The following is a 24,870-nucleotide window of genomic DNA, read 5'->3' on the forward strand; positions in this document are numbered from 1 at the left end:
AGTTAATGATTGGTCCAGCCCAAAGTGGGAGGGGTTAGGGCCCGTAATAGGCAACTACTTTATGGTTTAGCTAGTTAGTGAAGGAGTGCGTTGGTTAATTACTAGGGGGAGTTCAAGGTGCAGTGGGCGGGTATTAGAAGCAAGTACAAGTTGTGCTGAGTGGTATGAGGCCTTACCAAACTCCCTACGGATATTGCTGCAACGTCCGGAGCTCAAGGCTCGAGTCGGTGGCTATGGAGAGTGCAGACACCCCTTCTGTACAGGGGAAGTTGGACATAGAACTTCGTGAGGGAAAGGTTGCGGATCTCGGCAATACTGTGGGGCCTGACGGAAAATCTCTGGGGCTGAAAAACTGTTACAGCAGGGATAGTTCAGATGGAAAGGAAAGCGGGAAATGTACTGTGCTACTGAAACAAGAAACGGAGGGTCCTGTGCCCAATACTGCGGGATACAATCTGATGAGCTGCAACTGTCAAGTAAACTGTTAAGTGTTGAAATGAACCGGGTGTCCCCTGATATGTGTGCGGCTGTTCCTGAGTATGCAGAACTGAAGACAGCAGAGGCCTACGGCCGGCAAGTGAGTGTAATGCACCCTACACAAGATAGTACAGTGGGACACTGCTTATTTGTGGGGTGCCAGGGCGTGGGAACGCAGCCCTTCGACCATGACTACTGCCCTGCGCACCTTACAACGTCATGCATGCGTCATGCTGTAATGATGACATTGAGCAGGCCCGCTCTACAAATCAGAGGCAACGGAGATTGACAAATAGAAGCTGGTTTGCAGGTCTCCTGTTAGGCAGGTACTGATCAATGACGTGGCTGCTGGATCAGTGTCCTGCAAATCATTTATCTCATTTCTAGCCATAATGTTATGTGAAAAGGGCTTAAAGGGAATCTGTCAGCAGGTTCTTGCGATTTAATCGGATAACAATGTAAGGCATGAGACCCTGATTCCAGGGATGTCTCATTTATTAGGCTGTGTGTTGTAGTTTCAATGCAAACAGTGTTTTATCAGTAGGAGATTAAAGGCCCCGTCACACATAACGAGATCGCTAGCGAGATCGCTAATGAGTCATGATTTTGGTGACGCAATAGTGATCTCGCTAGCGATCTCGTTATGTCTGACAGGTAGCAACGATCAGGCCCCTGCTGTGAGATCACTGATCGTTACAAAGCTTCCTGGACCATTCCTGGGTCGTTGCGCTCCCGCTGGGCAGTGTGCATCGCTGTATTTGACACCTTATCGACCTCGTTAGCGATTCAGAACTGAGACATGTAGGCGTGCATAAATTGGACTTTTCTGCGCTCCTCGTCCCCGATTGGTGGTCACTACTGCGTCCTTGTTTTTTCAGATCCCACCAGCGTTCTCCGGCTGTGACTCCACTTTGAAGAAATCAGGCATCTTTAGCGAGGTAGGTATTGTTTGGGGTCTCAAATGAGGTTTCATTTTTAATGGAGACGCAGTAGAGATCCCATCTGACCGGAGACGCAGTGTTAAACCAAGGCCACCCAATCTGAATGCAGTAGCGTCCACCAACTGGAGATGAGGGGGGCGCGGAAAAGCAATTTTATGCACGCCTTTCTGACACAGGACAGTCCCTATCAAGGTGTGGATCGTTGAAATAGCTGCTGTGTGAAAGCGTCCCAACGACCACCGAGATCGTTGGTTAGATCGCTGGGGCGGCCGAGATCGTTGGAAAGTTCTGCATGTTTGACATCTCCCCAGCGATCCCAAAACCGTGACGCAATAACGATCTCGCTAGCGATCTCGTTATGTGTGACAGGGCCTTAACACTACAGGACTACAGCTCACATATGCACACCAGTCAGGCTAATCTGTGTAACCCTGCCCCCACCACTGAGTAGCTGCTTGCTGACAATTCAGTGTACACAGGAATCTGTCAGTCAGGGGTGTGGGTGGGGTATACACAGAGCAGAAGACTTTGCCTTGCTACATCAACATCAGACAAAACAGGTATTCTATCAAAACTACACCAAGCAGCCCAGTAAGTGATACATCCTGGAATCAGGCTTTCTTACTCTGTGTTATGTTACTCTCAGATTATATACCAAAAACCTGCTTACAGATTCCATTTCAGAACTTCCAAAGATTTTAATAGAAGACTGCTCAAGCTAGATATCAGCAGCATATTGGTTACAGGGATCCTAAAATTTGATGCAAAGACATCTTATAAAAAATGTGGTAACACAGAACTGATTCATTATGGCAAGTCGTAAGACGGAGTTAATACAGAATGTGTACGAAAATGTTTTGTAAAGTGTCCCTTTAAATATCTGTAGGGAAGTAGTAGTGGTTCAAACAATAAAAGCCACAAATGTATCCCTTTCTATACAACTTACTGGGTATCTTAATAAAGGCTGGGGCTCCTTATCCCTCAAGAATTTTTTTTTTAATTGGATAAGGTCCTCATACTTTGATATATAATGCACTGATTTATGGTAATGACTCTTGGAATAAAGAATTTGACAGTGACAGATATGTGGCAAGTATAATTCAATCATACCCAAAAGGAAATTATGGATTAATTACACAGCAGTAAAAAGTTGACAATTACAAATTTGTGATTATCTACTTACCAAGTCTGGGTAGAGAAATACATCAATGTCTGCAGCGCATTTGTTTTTCCTTGCCCTCATCATTAGAGAAACGTACAAGAAATAACTTATGTTGCAGTGTGTCAAATTCAAGTAAAAAAAGAAAAGAAATAATGTTCTAGAAACCAACTCATCACCAGCAACACTGATCTCATCATAGCCACATTGATAGGAGCAATGCCAACCTGAACGGGTGCTCTGCTTATAATCCTTATTACTTGATAGAGATCTTATACACTGGAGCTACAGTTATTTCAGAAGATAAAAATTTCATTCTTGTGTACAATTCACACAAATATCGAAGTCTGAAATTTTCATTTTAAAATGTGAAATTTGAACTAATTTCTAGAATTGGAGCTATTAAAGTTCAGGGTTCGGAGCTTAATGGAACAGAAAAACAGAAATCCTAATGCTAGTGTGAACCTAGCCTTACTTACTGTTCACTGCCTGTTATGTGTAATGTTTCTCTAGCAGCAGATACATTGTTTTTTTTGCTCCTAATAAAGAGGCAGGTCTTCAGTTTGGTCCAATGGCAGGATGAATGTTGGAAAGTTAGGAAAAGGAAGTTCATGCACAAATAGTGCTGGCAGAATGCTGTTGAGCTGTCCACTCAAGAAGTTAGAGTGCATGAGAATCAGGAGTTTTCCATGGCATATCATATTGGTATTTGTGTCAAAAGCATTTTTAATGTGTTGTGGAGAATGAGGAGCCTTTTATAAAGGGTACACTTTAAATGATAGTTTGGGCAAAAAAAAGCAGCAGTCAAGAGAAAATTTCACTCGGAAATTCCGCTGCAAAAACGCTTGAAAAATGCATAGTGGGCACTCAGCCTTAGCATCCATGTAATTCATTTCTATGTTAAAGGTTTATTTCAGTCATTTTTTTATTCCCACACACAGTATATTTGGCATTGAGAAAATTATACTGTATACATATATCAGTTAATACAGGTAACATTTATTTTGGTCAGACCAACAACAGGGCAGTGCAAATCACTGGTTAGGCAATCAATGCTGAATGGATTTCCATCCAGATGCTTAAATCCCAAAGATAAAGGGACTTTGATGTGTTCTTGGCAACAAACCAAGTCAGTGCATGTGTCATAAATTCCCAGAGGTTACAAAATAAAATGCATCTGTTAACTAGGAATGTGCGACCTGTAACATCTATTTTATTGAAAGCTATTGAGCTAAAGAAAAGTTCATTTTGTTCAGCTTCCTGTAATTCTTTTATCCATTACAATCTTCCTCTGGAGCCCTCACTAAATGGACTCTGGGAAGCGGAGCTGGTTCACCGGAGGCATCTGTGCTGCATTAATCTATTACTTAGCATGTCTTTTCTTAATCAAGACTCTCCCCAACCAGACTAGTTAATAAATAAGGCTATACAACTGACTCACAACAGAAGATTTTATTGTAAAACAACTGTTTTGCATTGGCCATAAATTGAGCCTTTATTCTGGCAAGATAAGATGGCAAAGCACAAAACTATTAAAATGGGTTTGCTGGGCTTTAGCTACATTTCTACACTCCCTCCATATGATTGTAGATTGTTGAATTTTGACAGTGTGTAATGTGCACACTGTCAGGACTCCCCCTTGCTGCCTGCTCGAGAGGCAGTCATGTGACCGTAAGGATGCTATTTGCATAGCTGCATTTATATGCCAACTAGCGACTTTTCCAGTATCTCTAAATGGTCCATCGAGAGAAGCGGAGGAGATGGCACGTGACCAGAATTATGCAAAACTAATATTGGAGGTTATATTCTCTCCCACTCGAGCAGGCAACAGGGCGGAATCTTGATAGTGTGCACATAACACACTGTCAGAATTTAGCAATTTACAATCTCAGAGTGAATGCAAAAATTTAGCTGATGCCAAAAACACCTTAAAAGGGTGGTCCGAAACTTTCTTTTAATCATAAATCTCTATTTAATGTCATAATCTAATCTATTTTGTAATATACTTGCATTAAAAATTCCCTACCACTCCATCACTACTCTAACTGCTTTTTTTTTTTACCTATTTCCTACTGCTTAATTTGAGAATCCTATTGCATGCTGGGATACTCAAATCAGTCATCATCAGGGGGGAGAGGCTGTGGTCACTGCTGCAGCCCTTGTCCCTACCCTGAAACAAAGCATCATCAGTGATGTCCGTTTCAGGGGCTGGGCTAGTCTCTGCTCTACTGAGGATGCATCAGTTGTCAATTCCGATGTATGCTAGGTAGGCTGTTGTCACAATAAATAATGCACAGTGACAGTGCGCTTCCTCGCCAGCTCTGATCGGAAATGAAAAGCCGGCAAGAGAGCACTGTCAGTGCGTGTTGTAAGAGAAGAAGTGAGAAGGAAAAGCAGAGACCAGATACTGTTTGGTACCATAATGAAAGTATATGTGGTTACTTTGTGACTAGCAAATTGCCATGACCGCAAAGTGCAAGCAGCAACAAGCCCAGCAGATTCTCTGCTCCAGATAATAGAGAAGTGCTAATATAAGGGCTTTAACTGCTGATAAACTGTGACCTACGTGATGAAAGAAATCAGCATCAAACATTTATGTGGAATATCCTGGGCACATACATCATAACCAGAATAATTATTAAGCCATAATAAAGTCCATCAGTAGCAATTAGCCTTTAGTTGCCAGAAGAAAAGTTTTCTATACACTGCATATCATAAAGCAAATGGAAAAAGAAATTAGGAATTAAAATTATAGATTACGGTATAAAATTGCAAGTATTATAAATTCTTCAGCTCTCCGGTCTGTCCAACTACATCAAGACATAACAGAGGAGTTGGCTTTCAGTTTGGGGCAGACAAACCATTGGACCAAGGCAGGAGCGATGCATACAGGGAAGTGAAAGGAAGTTCTAGCACCTACAGTGCTGGCAGAATATGGATGAAGAGGAAACACCAAGTCAAAGTCATAAAGACTGGATGGCAAGTTACATATGAGAATCGGTAAAGTTCCTAGACATAATACACTAGCATGAGCAACAATAGCAGTTTTTTATTTGCTCTAAGGGCAGGAAGACTAAGCTTTTCTACATCTTTTGTGTGAAAGGGCAGGTACACGTAGAGTAAATTATTCCCAGATGTGTCAAAAGCAGCTTGCTGACCATTACCATATAACACATTCTTGTGATATACTGCAATGATTCAAGGTACTTTCCAAGTTCTAGATGTTACTTATGTGGACTATAAGAAAATTGGAGGTAATGCATTAACCATTTGCTTAGTATAATGGAATTAAATGAACAACCTACGTTATGTTTTAAACAAAGATGGTCTGAATAGTGAAATCACCCCCCAATCTGCGCACGTGCCCACTGCGAGGAGAACTAAATGGCACTACCAGCCTACAAGACCAACGCTGTGTAGAAACCTCCTCCTCTTCCCCTGCCCCTTATGTGTTCCAGCTGAGTAAGACTAGGCCATGAATAAAACATAACCTTATGCCTCACATTTCTCTTGTTTTTCTGGAACAGACTGAATGCATTTTCATTATGTTTTTACCTCATTCATTTGGTATTTAATGGAACTGTATAAAGCTTTACGCACTGAACATTTTCTCTTTATTTTAACGTTTACACTTGTAAGATTCAGGTTATGTAACATCTTAAAGATTTTTTTTTTACCCATTACCTTTACCCATATCCACTAAACTGACTGCTCTAACTACAGACTATCCAAGAAGAATGAAATCACATCCATGGCCACCAATCAGAAATGGTGGGGGTCCCAGCAGATTTCACCTTTTTGATGTAATTAGTAAATTATCACAGTGTCATTATGAAAGTTTGGATTCTATGAAGGCAGATCTGCCACAGTAACCACCACTGAATGAAATTTGTAATGTGGCTTCAGAAACCCTACAGTGGACCACTAAAGACTTATGTGAACTGTGGGCGTGATAGATATTGTAATCCAGTGTGCAAATATCACCTTCGCTTCTTAGGCAATGTACACATCACATTTATACCACATCAGTGGCTCCGTGGAGGCTTCTATCAGAAGCCCTGAAAAACGAGATTCAGGCATATCAAATAATGGAGCCATAGACTTTAATGAAGTGGAGTCGCTTTGTGTCTGCAGGCACAAAAACATTGTCAACTGCGGTTTTTGTGCCCCCCTCAAAAAGTCAGAAGTAAAAAAAACTCATATCAAAGTAGCATTTCCAGCAGGGCTGTGGAGTCGGAGTCGGTGTCCATTTTTGTGTGGAGTTGGAGTCTGTATAAAATGGACTGACTCAGACTCCTAAAATATATAATAAATTGGGTGCAATAGTTCAATGCAGTTTGTGGGGAATATTTTTTTGGGAAAGTTAGGAAATGTCCTATAAATGTCTGTCCTATTCCTGATCTAAGGGTCTAGACTTTTAGCTGAGATGAATCTGTGCTACAGTAAATTTATCACTTAAGCATGAGCCATGTATGAGGGAGTCGGAGTCGTGGAGACGGAGGTTTGGCTTACCGACTCCACAGCCCTGATTTTCAGAATACACCCCAGAACCGGCAAGTAATAAATAGACTTGTTTCTGAGGCAGATATCTATCAAGTGGTCCAAGTTGGTCCCAATGCAAAACCTCCAACAGGTCCCAAAACTATCCCAGGTCTTCTCATATGGTTGAAACGGACCTTTTAGACCCCTAGGCTCCAGGTGTGACTGTAACCCCTGCATCAAGCTTCAGTTATTCAATATAATACCTAACTTGAAAAGACCTTGCCTTGAAGGTCTGTACATCCAACACATTAGATGTGATATTAAAGAAGTTGTCCACTACTTGGACAACTCCTTGTCATACCGCACGCTTGGCCCAGATAAAATAAAAAAAGCTTATACTTACCTTCCATACCGGCACTCGGCGTCCAATCAGCGCTGGCGTCACTGTCTCCGCCTTCATATAAATTGAACATGAAGAGGAAATCAGAGATCCTCTCCAGATTTCCTCTCCATGTTCAATTTGACAGAAGGGGGAGACAGTGATGCCAGCGCTGATTGTGTGCTGGGCTCACATGTCACAATAACCGCACAAGAGCACCCGGCTCGCGAGTGCCGACACCTCTGAAACGGCGCCGACACGGCAAGGGAGTATAGGCTTTTTAATTTTATCGGGGATAAACATTTAGATCAAGAAGGTATTGTCCTAGTAGTGGACAACTTCTTTAAGCCTCCAGACAAGTAAGGGTTCCTCACTGGTGCATTTAGCTTTGTTGGGGGTTCTCTGGGTCCAGTGCTACAGTCACTGATAAACAAGCTGCAGATCTGCAGTTACATGCAGTGTGGCTCTGAAATGTTAGTTTACGACTGTAAACTTTCCCCCCTCAAAAAAGAAAACGTTATATGACCATGCTTTAAGAACACCATGCGTATAGTAAGCGACTACAGAATATCTAAGCTGCAGGATTGACACTTGTTCTCTGCAATGTTACTAAACTGATGGAGTCTAATGCAAACGGTTGTCATTCGTTCTTTCAAGTCATCATCACCCATTCACCTCCGATACCAAGCTGTTGAAAACTGGTGCACCTTGGCTTCAGTATGTGTCCCAATGAAATGGATGAGATCTGACAGCTAGTCAGACCATAGCTTTACCATAAAACACATTGTAAAAAAATAAATTTGTGATTGGGAATACACCAAAGCCACCCTTTCAAGGCCATCTTACTTTGGTTTTACAGCTGTCACACAGTGATGCATATGGTGTGTTATGGAACCCCAGTTGTGATGTGTGGGATTAGTGGGACTCGTCAGCAAACCAACTGGATATTTATGTTTTTAAATTTTACATATAATGCCTCTACCTCTCGCTATTATGCCACGTTCACACGTTCGGTATTTTACATCAGTGTTTGTAAGCCAAAACCAGGAGTGGAACAATCAGTGGAACTGCTGCGGTTTATCTTGACCCACAATTTCTTCATCTTTAAGGACCAATTCTATCTCCAGCTACGTGGCACAGCTATGGGTGCGGCCTGCGCGCCCTCGTACGCCAATCTCTTCCTGGGGGCCTGGGAGAGATCCCTTTATGGCGACAAGGGGGCGTGGGCCGCCACCCATATTTTATGCTGGTATAGATAAATTGATGATATCCTTTTTTTGTGGAGGGGTACACCGCAGCAGCTCAAAAGGTTTGAGAGTGAGATCAACAACAATGATCTGAACATCCGCTTAACATATAAAGCGGATGCAGCAAAAGTGGACTTCCTTGACGTCAGCTTGGAGGTGGACGTTGATTTCTCCATGAGGACTGACGTATTTAGGAAGCAGACTGCTGTGAATTCACTCATCCATGCCTCTTCTGCACAAAATCCCGCAACTATTGGGGCCGTCCCGGTTGGACAATACCTGAGGGCGAGACGGATCTGCTCCTCTTTTGAGGCATTTGAAGATCAGGCCAGATCTCTAAAGTCTAGATTCCTCGAACGTGGCTACAGCAAGCGTTCGATCAAAAGAGGATATAATAGAGCCAAGGCAACATCTCGCTCCCAACTTCTATACGGCCAAAGAAAAACCAAATCCGTTGATAATCAGACCCGTTTTATCTCCACATACAACACCAAGTGGAATGAGATGCGCACTATCCTTAAGAGACACTGGCCAATTTTATTGACAGAACCCGCTTTGGTGGATACCCTTGGAGATTTCCCGTCCATGACCTCTAGGAGAGCAAAAAATCTTAACGACTTGATAGTCAAGAGCCATTATGTCCCTCCTAATAAGACTTTTCTTTCGACATTTCAACCCACTCTGGGGTGTTTTCCATGCGGCCACTGCTTGGCATGCAGCAATGTCCTACGTACCCGGACTTTTGACTCTGTGGCAGGTGATAAACAATATGTTATTCAACACCGTATCTCCTGCAGTTCCACTAACGTTATTTACTAAGCTACTTGTGGATGTACACTCATTTATGTTGGCCTTACATCTAGGGAACTGAGTCAGGGTCCGGGAACACGTAAGGGACATTGCTGCGGCCAAGTCCATGATGGATCCTTCGGAGTTAAAAACTCTTCCCCGTCATTTCCGCCTCTTCCATAATTGTGACTCATCATCACTGTTTATTCGGGGTATAGACGTAGTCCATCTTGGAGCAAGAGAGGGTAATGTGAAGCGTTTATTGGCCCAGAGAGAAACAAAGTGGATAGTCACACTGGATACTCTATCCCCAAAGGGTCTGAACGAGACTATTAGTTATGCCCCATTTTTATGAATTACCGTGTGTGTGCCTCCTCCTAATTTTGTTCATGGTCTGCACTGCATATTTGTTGAGTTTTATTTTAGCAGCTTTTACTCCACAATCCTTATTTTTTCTTCTGTGTGGCCTTTTATGTGTCCTAATTTTTGTCTTTTTTTATTTTGTCCACTATCTTCTGTTTAGGTCTTCTTTATTCTTCCAAGATATGCAGTTGTGCACCAACTTCACCCCAGCAACTATTCTCTGATTTTTTGTATGCATTATTATTATGTATGGACATTGTTATATGTGTTGATACGACCCATTGATATTTATGTATCCCACTCATGAAGAGTTATTGGTGCCTCGATACTTTGTTATCACTCTGTGTTATCTTGTTGACTTATGTGATGATGTGTCCTATCGATATCTATGTAGCCTATTCATAGAGTGTTATTTATGTTCTGTTACTTTAAATACACTCTGTGCTATTTTACCATTCACATTCTGTGCGTGAGCGCGTGGCGCGATCTTGCCCCGTTCAGCGGCGCCCGGCGTCTTCCCCTCTGTGACTACGCAGCCTGTCGCTGCGTGCTCCCGGAAGTGACCGCCGTGTTGCTGCTGCGGGGCTTGCTCGCTGCACTGCGCATGCGCCGTACTATGGATGTTATTGGTTGTTTGACGGGTACGTGGTGTACCACTTGACCGCCCACCTGATGTATTTCAAGGTCCTGCTGCCACACCAACATACCTTCCCTTGAGAAAGCCGATTAGATTACACGCGAAACGCGTGTTGGGGAGCGGCTCATCCCCTCTATCTTCTGGCACATTAGCTTAGGGTAAGCACTGTCACATCCTCCTCTACTGTGGTCTTTTTATGCCCCAATGGGGGTCTTTCTCTGCTGTCTATTGGACTACTATGGCTAAAGTACCTATCAGTGATTGAACAATTATAATATTGCCACAGTTCACAGTTTACCTGCAGAGCCCTACCCAGTCGAGTCTAATTGCCACAGTGAGGGTTCTTGGGGATTCATGGGTGCGAGTTACACTTATTGATGAGTGATTACTATTTTGGCATGTATCCCCTGTAATCCCCAGCTAGCTCTGCCAGTGCCCGCTGCTATCTATTCAAGCCCTCTTGCACATGTCTTTTTATTATGTGTCTTGTTTTGTCTTATACTTCTTGTTAATAAAATTTATACATTTTTTATCTTCCAACAAAAGCTCCATTTTCTTTTTTCGTGGTATATATGTTTTTGGAGTCTAGTACTTGTAATTGCACACAGCCTGTGGCTCTTACTGTGTGCTCTAGGGCAATATGCCTTTGGGATTTCTTGTTGCACTTCTAAAAATCAGCCTACTCCTCCTCTTTCCCCCCTCAAAAAAGAAAACGTTATATGACCATGCTTTAAGAACACCATGCGTATAGTAAGCGACTACAGAATATCTAAGCTGCAGGATTGACACTTGTTCTCTGCAATGTTACTAAACTGATGGAGTCTAATGCAAACGGTTGTCATTCGTTCTTTCAAGTCATCATCACCCATTCACCTCCGATACCAAGCTGTTGAAAACTGGTGCACCTTGGCTTCAGTATGTGTCCCAATGAAATGGATGAGATCTGACAGCTAGTCAGACCATAGCTTTACCATAAAACACATTGTAAAAAAATAAATTTGTGATTGGGAATACACCAAAGCCACCCTTTCAAGGCCATCTTACTTTGGTTTTACAGCTGTCACACAGTGATGCATAAGGTGTGTTATGGAACCCCAGTTGTGATGTGTGGGATTAGTGGGACTCGTCAGCAAACTAACTGGATATTTATGTTTTTAAATTTTACATATAATGCCTCTACCTCTCGCTATTATGCCACGTTCACACGTTCGGTATTTTACATCAGTGTTTGTAAGTCAAAACCAGGAGTGGAACAATCAGAGGAAAAGTATAATAGAGACACGTCACCACTTCTGTATTTATCACCCACTCCTGGTTTTAGCTTACAAATACTGATGTAATATACTGACCAAATACTGAACGTGTGAACATGGCCTTAATGTTGCAAACTGTACTGAACACCTTATTTTCCAGTTATTGAGTAACTGTGGTATTATAAACCTCACAACGTACAGACACAAGGAAAGGTTGTGTTGGTGGGGCTCTTCAGTTGGCAATCTTACTAGTTGCCATTTGAGGTTTTAACCATACTTTTGGCTTCATGGAGCACTATGTCTATTCAGGTTTTAGTTTAGAAACTGTGGATCGGTCGGTCCTCCTAGAGAGGACTCTGCCCGCTGTTTCCTTATAGATCATGCACCATACACTCGACACGTGATCTCTCATGTTTGGTAACCATTATCACCTGCAATGTACATGTCACTAAGAATGCCCATGGGTCACGTGCCCACTGGGTTTCAATTGCTATAGGGTAAAAAACGCAAGCCATACATGTAGCGTACAGCTTCATAGGAAAATGGAGGTACAGTAGGTTCCTCTGGCATCTGTGCTCTGAGGTTACTACACAGCACTAGAGAACAGGTGAAACGGGGAAGGAGAATGACAAGAAGCAACTTTATTACAGCAGTACTATGCTGTGGTTCAGATTTTTATATTCCTGGATAGCTCATTAAAAGGCAAAATATTACTGTCTAAGGCTTCATTCTGTAGTCACTGATTTTTCAAGTATGCAAAAAAATGGTCATAAGTGTTTTGGATCCATGTGTTAGTTTTTACCGTCTGTTTCATGTATGGAAAAATAAATGGCTTACAGCTTCTCCTGCCCATAGCAATGATATATGTAAAATAATTCAGTATCCCTATGACAGCAGTACTGGTGGATTGTTAGAGACATTGGGTAGCAAGGGGCCCATAGTGTTTTTACACCAGAGGCCTCTGCTGTTGGCACAGGAGCGGATCTTAGACCCCAGTATGAAGGAGGCCTTACCATAGACTACAGATAGAAAAGGCAGAATGGAAAGTGCTGAGTGGAGCGCTCCATGGTGTGGGAGAAGCACTGGGTCAGGACTGCTATCTCTATTAATTAGCCATCCCAGCTGGGCAGTGGGTCGGCAGCTGGCACCGTGATCAATGACTTACCTAAATGTCATCTCAACTGATTCGCTTAGAAATTAGCAGCAAGTGAGACTAATGTACAGGTGCTAATTTATTTAAACTGTACGTAGCATTAGAAACTGCATCTGGCACCTAATGTTAGCTGTCAGTTGTACTTAGTCATGCCTCTCCTAATGACTCTGTTCATTAGAAATGAGCACAAATTATGAAATATTGTGAAAAATGATACGGCAAATAGAATGGACACAGCAAATCAATTAGAGAAATTTCCGGCAGAATTTGCTCTCCTAGCGGGAGGAGAACATGCAGGTTTCCGAGCAAGAGATGAGATAACAATTAAAAAGCAATTGAAGGGAACTTGGCGGCATTATTTATCAATCTGCTTCTATTGCAGTGGCTAGAATGATGCCCTGGCATGCGGCAACCAACGCTTTCTGTAAAATGTGAGGTTTGCGTAACATTGGTAGATCTAGGACGACGACATATTACAGATACAACCCTTCCATGTACTGAATATACATGCACACTGAACACTCAGTCTATGGTGATGCTCATAAGTGGCAAAATAGCGGAGCAAATTCAGGTCTCATTTATCTGATTAAGGCTTGTAGAAATCCATGAGCCTAAAACCCCATTCACATGTATACAACGGATTTTAGTCAGACATTTAACCCTTTAGGTACACACACACACAGCAATTCAAATTCAAAGTGTGAATGAGACCTAAGTGAAATGTTATCACAGTGAGAAGTCCCACACTTTGCTATGCTACACAGTGCTAATGTATAGAAATGTGAGGACTAGAGTTAGGTTACTACAAGATCTAAGTCACGTGAAAGGGCAGTTCAGCCGTGCAATCACTGATCACATGGCACAGTGGCGATAATGACATTCTGGTACTCCAGGGCTATGGAGTCGTAAGCTGAAGCCCCGACAGACTCTACCAAGCAACCAATCAAAGCTCAGCTTTCACTTCTCACACTGCTCTGGTAAAATGAAAGCTGCACTCTGATTCATTGAATATTAAGATTTTGTGGTTTTGTTGAACTTGTAAAGATATATTTTTTTGTTAGATAATTCATGGATGGAACATAGATTCTGGTTTTGATGGGGATTCTGGTGGCAGAAGTGGAGTAGTACAGGATTAAAGAATCCATTTGTCCCATTTCTCAAGACATCTTGCTGCAGTTCCTTCTACATTGATTTTTTTGTGGGGCTGTTAGGCTGAAGAATGAGACTCCTTCCAGTACAATAAGCCAAGTAGCGGGACTCTGCTCAGCATCTGGAAATAATCCTTCTACCTGGACACCGAAAACCCGCTTCACTTGACCGCAGCCGCGCGCCAGTTGCACCATGGAGACAGTGACTGAAAAAGTGAACAGCATCCGCCACCATGCGCATCGGAAGCCTAATCTGAGGACTCCATCTCATCTTCACTATAGGTTAGTGGTACGCTCACCTTCCAGATCGGAACGCTGCAACAGGCTTATTGACTTTTCATACTCTGGGTCCAGCTAGGAGGCACATCATCCGCCACTACTACCCCCCCCCTCCTGTATGTTTGAAGTACATGCATCTCTTCTATTTCCATTCCATTCGGAGCAATCAAGCCTGCAGCACAGCCACCCTTTTCAGGTTCATAAAAGGGGAACGCTGAACCCATAAAGACTCCGCAGAGGACACCGGTACTACCCGTTCACTCTCTGCAATCAGTACTCAGGCCATTGGTTATACATTGTCGGGTCTCATGGCATCTTACCTATAGTTATCTACTACAACATAGACCGGTCTGAGTGACATATTTCCTAATGCACATTAGAATTGTAAGCAGTATCCCCGAATGCTGACCATCCCCAGCGCTAATGGGCTCTCCCTTCTAAAGCTCAGCTTTCACTTCTCACACTGCTCTGGTAAAATGAAAGCTGCACTCTGATTGGTTGAATGTTAAGATTTTGCAGTTTTGTTGAACTTGTAAAGCTTTTTTATGCCGGCACTGTATTGTAGAATGGAGATTACCAGGAAAAATGGACGTTTATTGTGAACTATTCAAAAAATAAAGCCCAAGATTGCAAACTATTTAGTACTGGTACTATAGCAGCCGGAGTGGAGAATTGGTGTCAGTTCTTACATCCACTCCATATGCAAGTAGCTGCTTCAGAAAGAGGACGGGACCGCTAATGCCAACTACGAAGGGGACGGCCACATGACAAAAGCCAGACCAGAAACTCCATTTGCAGCCAATTTAGCGCTCTCCACAAAGATAAACTTAACTCCTAAGGCCACATTCACACTATCAGTGTTTGGTCAGTATTTACCTCAGTATTTCTAAGCCAAAACCAGGAGTGGAACAAACATAGGAAAAGTATAACAGAGACACGTCAACACTTCTGTATATATCACCCACTCCTGGTTTTGGCTTACAAAATACTGATGTGAAATACTGAGAGTGTGACCATAGTCTTAGGCCACGGCCCCACTATCAATATTCGGTCAGTATTTTTCATCAGGAGTGGGACCCAAAACCAGGAGTGGGTGATAAATGTAGAATTGGTGACTTGTTTCTATTATACCTTTTCTCTGATTGTTCCTCACCTGGTCTTGGCTCCCACTCCTGAGAAAAAATACTGACCGGATAGTGACCAAATACTGATAGTGGGGCCATGGCCTTAGACATACATCCACTCCAGGGATTCTGTGACCCTGATGAATGGACGTCAAGTATCTAATAATGGTGTCCTCATAGGAACTATTCCAGCACAGATACACCATGCCTATAGCTCTGAACATCTCGCAATTCTCGGATATGAAGAACTTCCTTGATATATATTGGAATTACAGAATAACGTAAAGCACATTGCAAGTCCCCTGTGGTATTCTCAGCACTTGTCGACCCCATAGCAGCAGCAACAATCCACCGCACCACTATGAAAGCACCGTCGCGTATTATTTGATGTGACCATTCCCACACAAGACAGCAGAACAAATACCCAGGGCTTTGTACAGAAACTGGCCCAGCATTATCCAGACAGCTTGATTAAAACGCACAGGGAGTTGGGACAGGTACACCAGAGTTATAGCGTTTTCAATACGAAACTCCGCACTAAATTACTTCTCCTACCGAGCAGCTCTACTCACATCAATGTCCTCTTGGGTAAATGTCTCTGGATCCTCTCCCATCATGTTGGCTAAATGTCTCTTTCCAATGTTGAACTCTTCAATCTGTTTTTTAATAAAAGCCTCTGTGTACTTTTCAGGTCCCGAGGCTGCAACATTTTTCCTCTGCACAGTGGAACTGGTATGTATTAGCCGAGACGCCTGTGCCAAAATAAGAGGAGGGGGAGTAGGGGTTAAAACGGAGAGGGAAAAACAACTGAATCAAATGACCATCAAACAGAAATAAAAGACATGGTAGAACATATATAACAGGTATTGTAGTGTTTTGTGATATACAGCCTCAACGCTCAGCTCACAAACCCGCACAGCAATAAGAATAGAAGTGTAATGTCAGTAGGCACAAGATAATGAATGACTAGCAACGCACATGAAGAATATCTGCAGGAGCAGGAAAAGATGGTACAATCATATAAAACCGGGATACTGCTCCGTCGGGGAAGAATTCCCCTGCGCACAGCTGGCTGTAGCGTAAAGTCCACTGTTGCACTAATATCAGTCACACATCAAAAGTGATACCGCTAAATATGGGAGAAAAAAAAAGCGTAGGGGAAAAAGGTTAGGCGAGGTGCACCTTATGGCTATATGCTTTATAAGCTCGTGTTTATACTAAGGCTACTTTCCCACAATGAGCTTTTGGCAAGTTTTTGACACTGCAGAATTTCTGCACCTATTATATAAATTAGGTTAACTGCGGTTTTTCATTGCGTTTTTTTAACGTTTTATCGCGTTTTTTGCCTCTGTTTGGCGTGCCATGCTTTAAATAAAGCAGCTTTGTTTTTGACACTACTTAGTATTTGGTTGTGCTATACTTGGGTGCGGATTACCTGCATTTTTTAGACGTTTCCACACTGTAGAAACGCACTAAAAACCCATGTGCTATTTTTACCTGTGGATTTTCCGCATCTAATTTAAGTCTATGGGGAAAATCCGCGCAGGAAACTCAGCGTACCAGCAAGAGAAATTGACATGTTGCGGATTTGAAACACACAGCGCAGGTCAGTTATAATTATATAAAGCACAGTGGGCATGGGACTTCTATAAGCTGTAACACGCTGCGTTTTTGCTGCAGCAAAAATACACAGCACCAAAAATGCAATAAAAGTTCATTGTGGGAACATAGTCTTAAAAGGGGATGGAGGGCCTTTTCTGGTGTGAGGACCACAATGTAAACAGCCCCATATATATTAGAAAAAAAGTGGGCAACAATGATCATTCATCGGTGAAAAATAAAAAAGAAGGAAATACATCTCAATTCATACTGGATTTTTTCAGCTAATGATGCAGCCTGCAGTGCTTATTGAAAAATCCTGAAATCCTACATGCTTGATTGATGTTTGGAGTGATAATGATTGTTCGTGTACAGTGATGCCCAACCAATGAACAATCATTCATTTCACCGAAACATCTGAATGTTGATCGTTATGGCTGAAAGCGGTCATTTCAGACAACTTTTATTTTATTTACACCTCAAATCTACTGGAACAACACATCCATTCTGAACTGTCCTCCCACCTCTCCTCCTGCTCCCTCTTTGACCGCTTACAGAGTGGCTTCCGACCTCACCACTCCAGTGAAACTGCCCTCACTAAAGTCACCAACGACCTACTAACTGCCAAATCCAAGCGACATTATTCTGTCCTCCTCCTCCTCCTGGACCTGTCATCTGCCTTGGATACAGTGGACCATTCCCTCTTACTACAGACTCTCTCATCTCTTGGCATCAAAGACTTGGCCCTATCTTGGATCTCCTCATATTTAACAGACAGGACATTCATTGTCTCCCACTCACACACCATCTCCTCATCTCACATCTGTCACTGTCCCCCAAGGTTCAGTCCTAGGACCCCTGCTCTTCTCTATGTACACCTTTGGCCTGGGACAGCTCATAGAGTCCCATGGCTTTCAGTAGTTACCTACCTACACGCAACCTCCGATCCTCACAAGATCTCCTGCCCTACTCCCCTCTTATCTTCTCTTCCCATAATTGTATACACGATTTTTCCCATGCATCCCCCTACTCTGGAACTCTCTGCCCCAACATATCAGACTCTCACCTACTGTAGAAACCTTCAAAAGGAACCTGAAGACCCACCTCTTCCGACAAGCCTACAACCTGCAGTAACCCTCGCTCCACCATACCACTGCACGACCAGCTCTACCCCCACCTACTGTATCCTCACCCATTCCTTGTAGATTGTGAGCCCTCGCGGGCAGGGTCCTCTCTTCTCCTGTACCAGTCGCCGACTTGTATTGTTCAAAATTTATTGTAATTGTTTGTGCTATGTATACCCCTTTCACATGTAAAGCGCCATGGAATAAATGGCGCTATAATAATAAATAATAATAATGTGGGGCTGCAACCAATCCCAAGGACAGCAATAAAACATATAGATACACTGTGTCAGACCACTGCTCTACATGTTAAAAAACGTGAGGTACTTTGTTAACATTTTTTTTAAAAGCAAAGTGCAAAAGCCATCTAACCATGTCAGGGTGTACATAAATATGGACGGTCCCCATCACTAATCTCTCCATGTGCCAATCCACCAGGCATAGCACAATAAAACTTGCTGAAAGATGGCTGAATAAGGGTGCTAAGCCTACTCCCCCTCAATGTATACCACAAACAAAAAAAAAATAGGGCATTGTCACCTCTTCACCCCAAGTCCTTCTTAGGACTTGTTCAGAAGAGCAGATTTTATGTCAGTGCACTGTCTGTATAATATAAGGAGAGTGTACGGACCAATGCAAGTGAATAGGTTAGCTCACGAGTGTTTTTTACACATGAAATACGGATGACATACAGTACAACATACGGATGAAAGAACGTCCATTTTTTACTGGATGAAAAATAGATGATTTAACATGTGCTCGTCTGAACAAGCCTTTAGGCAGCGTTTACATGTAGTGCTAAAATTCATGTTATTGGTGTCCACAAATTGTATGTATGTGCAGCTCCATGAGCACAGTGAATGACCGCAGTGAGTGAGGACTGAGATACAGTTCGAAACATGTAGGAAAAGCTTTCACATTTATTATTTTTTTCTATAGTACTGGGTATATTCTGTTATACTCAATTCTACAATAAACATTTTTTTTGCAATTTTTTAATCCCAAAAATGTCCAGATATCCCTACCTTTCCCTACGACCGCAGTAGCTACCTGCTATTGACAGGCACTAGACTGATCTGTAAAACAGACCAGAATTCAGCATGCTGTAATGTCTTTGGACATGGACCACCTGTCCATATGAGAAGTTTACTTGTATTAAACAAGTTAGTTATTATTTTGGCATTGAGCACACACAACAAATGCCATTAATTCCACAGCGCTTTACAGACATCATTATCACTGTCCCCATTGGGGCTCACAATCTAAATTCCCTAGCAGTATGTCTTTGGTGTGTGGGAGGAAACCAGAGAACCTAGTACCCCAGGGCTGCAAAGAAACAGTGCTAACCACTGAGCCATCGTGCTGCTCTATATTTTCATACACATAGTTTTCTAGCTTTGAAAAGTCTCTAAATTTGGTGCAAAAATTAACAAAATGAGTCATGGTCATCCACGGTGTGTAAAATTCATAATCCACACCAAAAAAAAACTGGCATAAACTGCATCTGAAATTAAGTTTGGCACTTCTTATTCCAGCAAGCTTGTGAAACGCCTGCCTTTGCCCCCCCCAATCTATTTATTTTTTGGGACAGCAGAGAGTAATGTTATGCTCAATTTGATGAAGACACAAGGACAGTTACCAGGCAGTGACCCCAAACATCCTTCTGTAACTGCTCAACTACTGGCAAGAATCACCGAGACTGAAGGCATTTAGGACACCCGGAGCCACCATGCAGGGAGCATGTGCTTTCCATTTATTCTACTGTTGTCATAAATCGATGCTTTTCCTCCACATGACTGATTGAAAAAGATATTGCTTTTCCATTCAGTTACTTTCAGATGTATTTTTATAAATGCACGTACAATGGGAAAATCCAATGAAAATAGTCTTCTCATGTGTTACAGATACGGGTGATAAGTCCATATTGATGAAGTCTGCCATCTCAGCCCACCCTAATTTCCAGACAGGGCTCTGGAAAAAAACATTTTTGGCACTGCTTGAAAATTTCAGTTTTGTTTTTTTTTTTAAAACATTGACTTCAAAGATTATGGTCAAAACTGCATTTCTGCTTCTTGATTGGTGGGGGCAGATTAAACATATAGAACAGTTTTGCCCATATATTGGATCCAACACAACGTCACAGCTCCCACCAGGGGTGGATTAAGAGTAGCAAGGGCCCCGGGCAGTTTAGAAGGCGCGCCCCCCCTCCCACACACACACACACACCTGATTTATCACGTGACATGTCACATGATCCCCTGTGATAGATCATGTGATAGTTCACGTGAAATTAATTTGGCACAATATTATAATATTTTTTTTTAGGCTGTGTGCCCACTATGCGTTTTTTAAGCATTTCCACAGCAGCAATTCCGCTGCAGAAACGCTTAAAAACGCTTGGTAGAAGGTCTGCCATGTTCCCCAATGATAATCCGCATGTGCTGTGCACATCCTCCGTAAACTTACGCTGCGGATTATCATTGCGGAAAAATCCGCAGCACTACCAATTATTTTGCGGAAGCGCGGCACTTTCGCCGCCATTGACTTGCATTGGAACACATGGAATCCGCATCACTGCATCTGTACATGCAGAATCCATGCATTTCAATGTGCGGATGGTACCCGGGTCTGAAGAGGAGACTCTCCTCCAGACCCGGGTACCATAGAACCTGTAAAAAAAGAATAAAATAAAAAATAAATATTATACTTACCTTCTGATGGCCCCCGGTGTCTTTATCCGATGCGTCCTGGCTTGCCGGCAGCTCGCAATGGTCTGAAAAGGACCTGCCGTGACGTCATTTAGTCATGTGACGGGTCACGCGACCGCTGACGTCGGCAGGCCATCAGAAGGTAAATATTTATTTTTTACCATTCTTTTACGGTCACACTATATAAATCCATGCCAGTTGCCGGTTGCATGGATTTATATAGTGTGACCAAGTTGTCAAGCACTTTCCAAGTGATGCTAAAATCGCTTGGAAAGCGCTTGACACCCGCATGCGGAAATGCATGTGAAGAACGCTTCACATCAGCATGTCCCTGTCAGGAAAAACGCATGTACAATCCGCATGTACAATCCACATGCGTTTTTTCTGCCAGGGAGATGCAGAAACGCTCAAAAAAAATCCGGAGTATTTCTGCATCGTGGGTACATAGCCTTACATTAATTGTATGACTCAATATTGAGCACACGTAGCCACCTATACACAGCGGGAGGCCGCACGGCGCCACCTATACACAGCGGGAGGCCGCACGGCGCCACCTATACACAAGCGGGAGGCGGCACGGCGCCACCTATACACAGCGGGAGGCGGCACGGCGCCACCTATACACAGCGGGAGGCGGCACGGCGCCACCTATACACAGCGGGAGGCGGCACGGCGCCACCTATACACAGCGGGAGGCGGCACGGCGCCACCTATACACAGCGGGAGGCGGCACGGCGCCACCTATACACAGCGGGAGGCGGCACGGCGCCACCTATACACAGCGGGAGGCGGCACGGCGCCACCTATACACAGCGGGAGGCGGCACGGCGCCACCTATACACAGCGGGAGGCGGCACGGCGCCACCTATACACAGCGGGAGGCGGCACGGCGCCACCTATACACAGCGGGAGGCGGCACGGCGCCACCTATACACAGCGGGAGGCGGCACGGCGCCACCTATACACAGCGGGAGGCGGCACGGCGCCATCTATACACAGCGGGAGGCCACACAATGCCATCTATACACAGCAGGGGGCCGCACGGCGACATCTACACACAGCGGGAGGCCGCACGGCGCCATCTATACACAGCGGGAGGCCGCATGGCGCCATCTATACACAGCGGGAGGCCGCACGGCGCCATCTATACACAGCAGGGGGCCGCACGATGCCATCTGTACACAGCAGGAGGCCGCACGGCGCCATCTGTACACAGCAGGAGGCCGCACGGCGCCATCTGTACACAGCAGGAGGCCGCACGGTGCCTCCCCCCCAGAGACAGCAAGAGGCCGCACGGCGCCATCTATACTCAGCAGCAGGCCGCACGCAGTCAGGCACGCACACAAATATATACAGACATATACATACACACAAACACATTTGAAACACAAAAATACATATAAACAGACATCACACAATGATATCAGCCTGCGCACACACACACACACACACACACACACACTCATCATCCCCCGGCTCTGCTCCAGTGGTCCTGCTCCTTTCTGATGCAGTACTGCAGGCCGGGTGCGCACTGCGTGACGTCACAGCTAGGAGACACGGCCGCGCACAGGGCCGTGTCTCCTAGCAGTGACGCGGCCGGGCCAGCACAGGGAAGTTAACTGCTGCAGTGCTGGCCCGGCCGAAGAAGAAGCAGCGGCCGTGCGCTGCTGCTGGGGGAGTGGTCCGGGGGCCCCCCTGCCACTGTCTGCCGGACAATAATGAGGACAATCTGGCCATAGACACCCCGGAGCCCCTGGAGGTTCGGGGCCCTGGGCGGTAGCCCAGATCGTCCTCATTATAATCCGCCTATGGCTTCCACTATAACTGGAAGCCATTATGCAAAGGAATAACCTGCCAAAAAGACCTCAGCACTTTATGGAGCCACTTCATTCTGGAAACCACTAGTGATCCAATCTGATAGGCTTCTCACGTGTATCAGTCACACAGCTAGATTTCCCCTATAATCACCTACATATGAAAAAGCAGCAGCATAATGTACCGTATATTATTACATTTAACAATAAACTGCAATATTTTCCATATTTATGTTCTAAAGGACAATCTCATTCACATTAATGGAGATAAACTCGAGTACTTGGCACCATCCACTAAAGCCGAGAACAGTGGGGTTCCGCTCCGCACACAGCTTACAACCGCTATCTGAGCACATTTCAGCGGATCTGTGGAAGTGCCATGTCACGGACCCCCACCGATCGCATGCTCGTGAACTATATTAAGGATAGGTGATCAACTATTTAGCCACAGATAACCCCTTTAAGACATACAGTGGGGAAAAAAAGTATTTAGTCAGCCACCAATTCTGCAAGTTCTCCCACTTAAAGAGATGAGCGAGGCCTGTAATTGACATCATAGTTAGACCTCAACTATGAGAGACAAAATGAGAAAACAAATCCTGAAAATCACCTTGTCTGATTTGGAAAGAATTTTTTTTCAAATTTTGGTGGAAAATAAGTATTTGGTCAATTACAAAAGTTCATCTCAATACTTTGTTATATATCCTTTGTTGGCAATGACAGAGGTAAAACGTTTTCTGTAAGTCTTCACAAGGTTGGTACACACTGTTGCTGGTATGTTGGCCCATTACTCCATGCAGATCTCCTCTTGAGCAGTGATGTTTTGGGGCTGTCGCTGGGCAACACTGACTTTCAACTCCCTCCAAAGGTTTTCTATAGGGTTTAGATCTGGAGACTGGCTAAGCCACTCCAGGACCTTGAAATGCTTCTTACGAAGCCACTCCTTCGTTGCCCTGGCGGTGTGCTTGGGATCATTGTCATGCTGAAAGACCCAACCATGTTTCATCTTCAATGCCCTTGCGGATGGAAGGAGGTTTGCACTCAAAATCTCACGATACATGGCCCCATTAATTCTTTCATGTACACGGATCAGTCGTCCTGGTCTCTTGGCAGAGAAACAGCCCCAAAGCATGATGTTGCCACCCCCATGCTTCACAGTAGGTATGGTGTTCTTTGGAGGAGAAAGAATGCTGAGTTTCATCCAAACAGTTCTACTTTGGTTTCATCTGAACGTATGACATATTCCCAATAATCTTCTGGATCATCCAAATGCTCACTAGTAAACTTCAGACGGGCCCGGACTTGTAATGGCTTAAGTAGGATCTGAGTGCCTGACGGCGTAGTGTGTTACTGAGGGTAGTATGTGTAACCTTGGTCCCAGCTCTCTGCAGGTCATTCACTAGGTTCCCCCGCATGGTTCTGGGATTTTTGCTCACCGTTCTTGAGATCATTTTGACCCCACAGGGTGAGATCTTGTGTGGAGCCCCAGATCGAGGGAGATTATCAGTGGTCTTGTATGTCTTCCATTTTCTAATTATTGCTCCCACAGTTGATTTCTTCACACCAATCTGCTTGCCTATTGCAGACTCAGCCTTCCCAGCCTGGTGCAGGGCTACAATTTTGTTTCTGGTGTCCTTCGCCAGCTCTTTTGTCTTCACCATAGTGGAGTTTGGAGTGTGACTGTTTGAAGTTGCAGACAGGTGTCTTTTATACTGATAATAAGTTTAAACAGGTGCCAGTACTACAGGTAATGAGTGGAGGACAGAGGAGCCTCTTAAAGAAGAAGTTACAGGTCTGTGAGAGCCAGAAATCTAGCTTGTTTGTAATTGACCAAATACTTATTTTCCACCAAAATTTGAAAAAAAAATTCTTTCCAAATCAGACAATGTGATTTTCAGGATTTGTTTTCTCATTTTGTCTCTCATAGTTGAGGTCTACCTATGATGTCAATTACAGGCCTCTCTCATCTTTTTAAGTGGGAGACCTTGCACAATTGGTGGCTGACTAAATACTTTTTTCCCCACTGTATTTAAAATCCTAAAAAAATATATATATATTGACAATACCAAAGCATGTTTCGTTGAGAAAAATGCCAAAGGCTACAGAAAAGCCATTAAATAGAACACAATAGCCGTGTCTGTACAGTAAGGATGCCAGAGTTTATTTTTAAAATTGTATGTATGAATAGTGAATG

General features: G+C 43.7%; 1 protein-coding gene across 2 annotated transcripts in view; it reads right to left on the minus strand.

Moving 5' to 3' along the window:
* The window catches only part of MRPS9 (mitochondrial ribosomal protein S9), a 100,586-nt gene that overhangs the window by 59,384 nt on the left and 16,332 nt on the right, over nt 1-24,870 (minus strand). Inside the window, exon 2 of one of the 2 annotated variants that reach the window (XM_073664752.1) lies at nt 16,004-16,183. The exons of the other annotated variant lie outside the window; for it this stretch is intronic. Within the exon in view, the coding sequence (XP_073520853.1) occupies nt 16,004-16,183 (180 nt within the window). The remainder of the gene's footprint in view (nt 1-16,003; nt 16,184-24,870) is intronic. 2 annotated transcript variants of the gene reach the window in all.

The sequence above is a fragment of the Phyllobates terribilis genome, unplaced genomic scaffold (genome assembly GCF_046119375.1).
Source record: "Phyllobates terribilis strain yellow unplaced genomic scaffold, ASM4611937v1 Scaffold_2__4_contigs__length_985480577, whole genome shotgun sequence".
NCBI lineage: Eukaryota > Metazoa > Chordata > Amphibia > Anura > Dendrobatidae > Phyllobates > Phyllobates terribilis.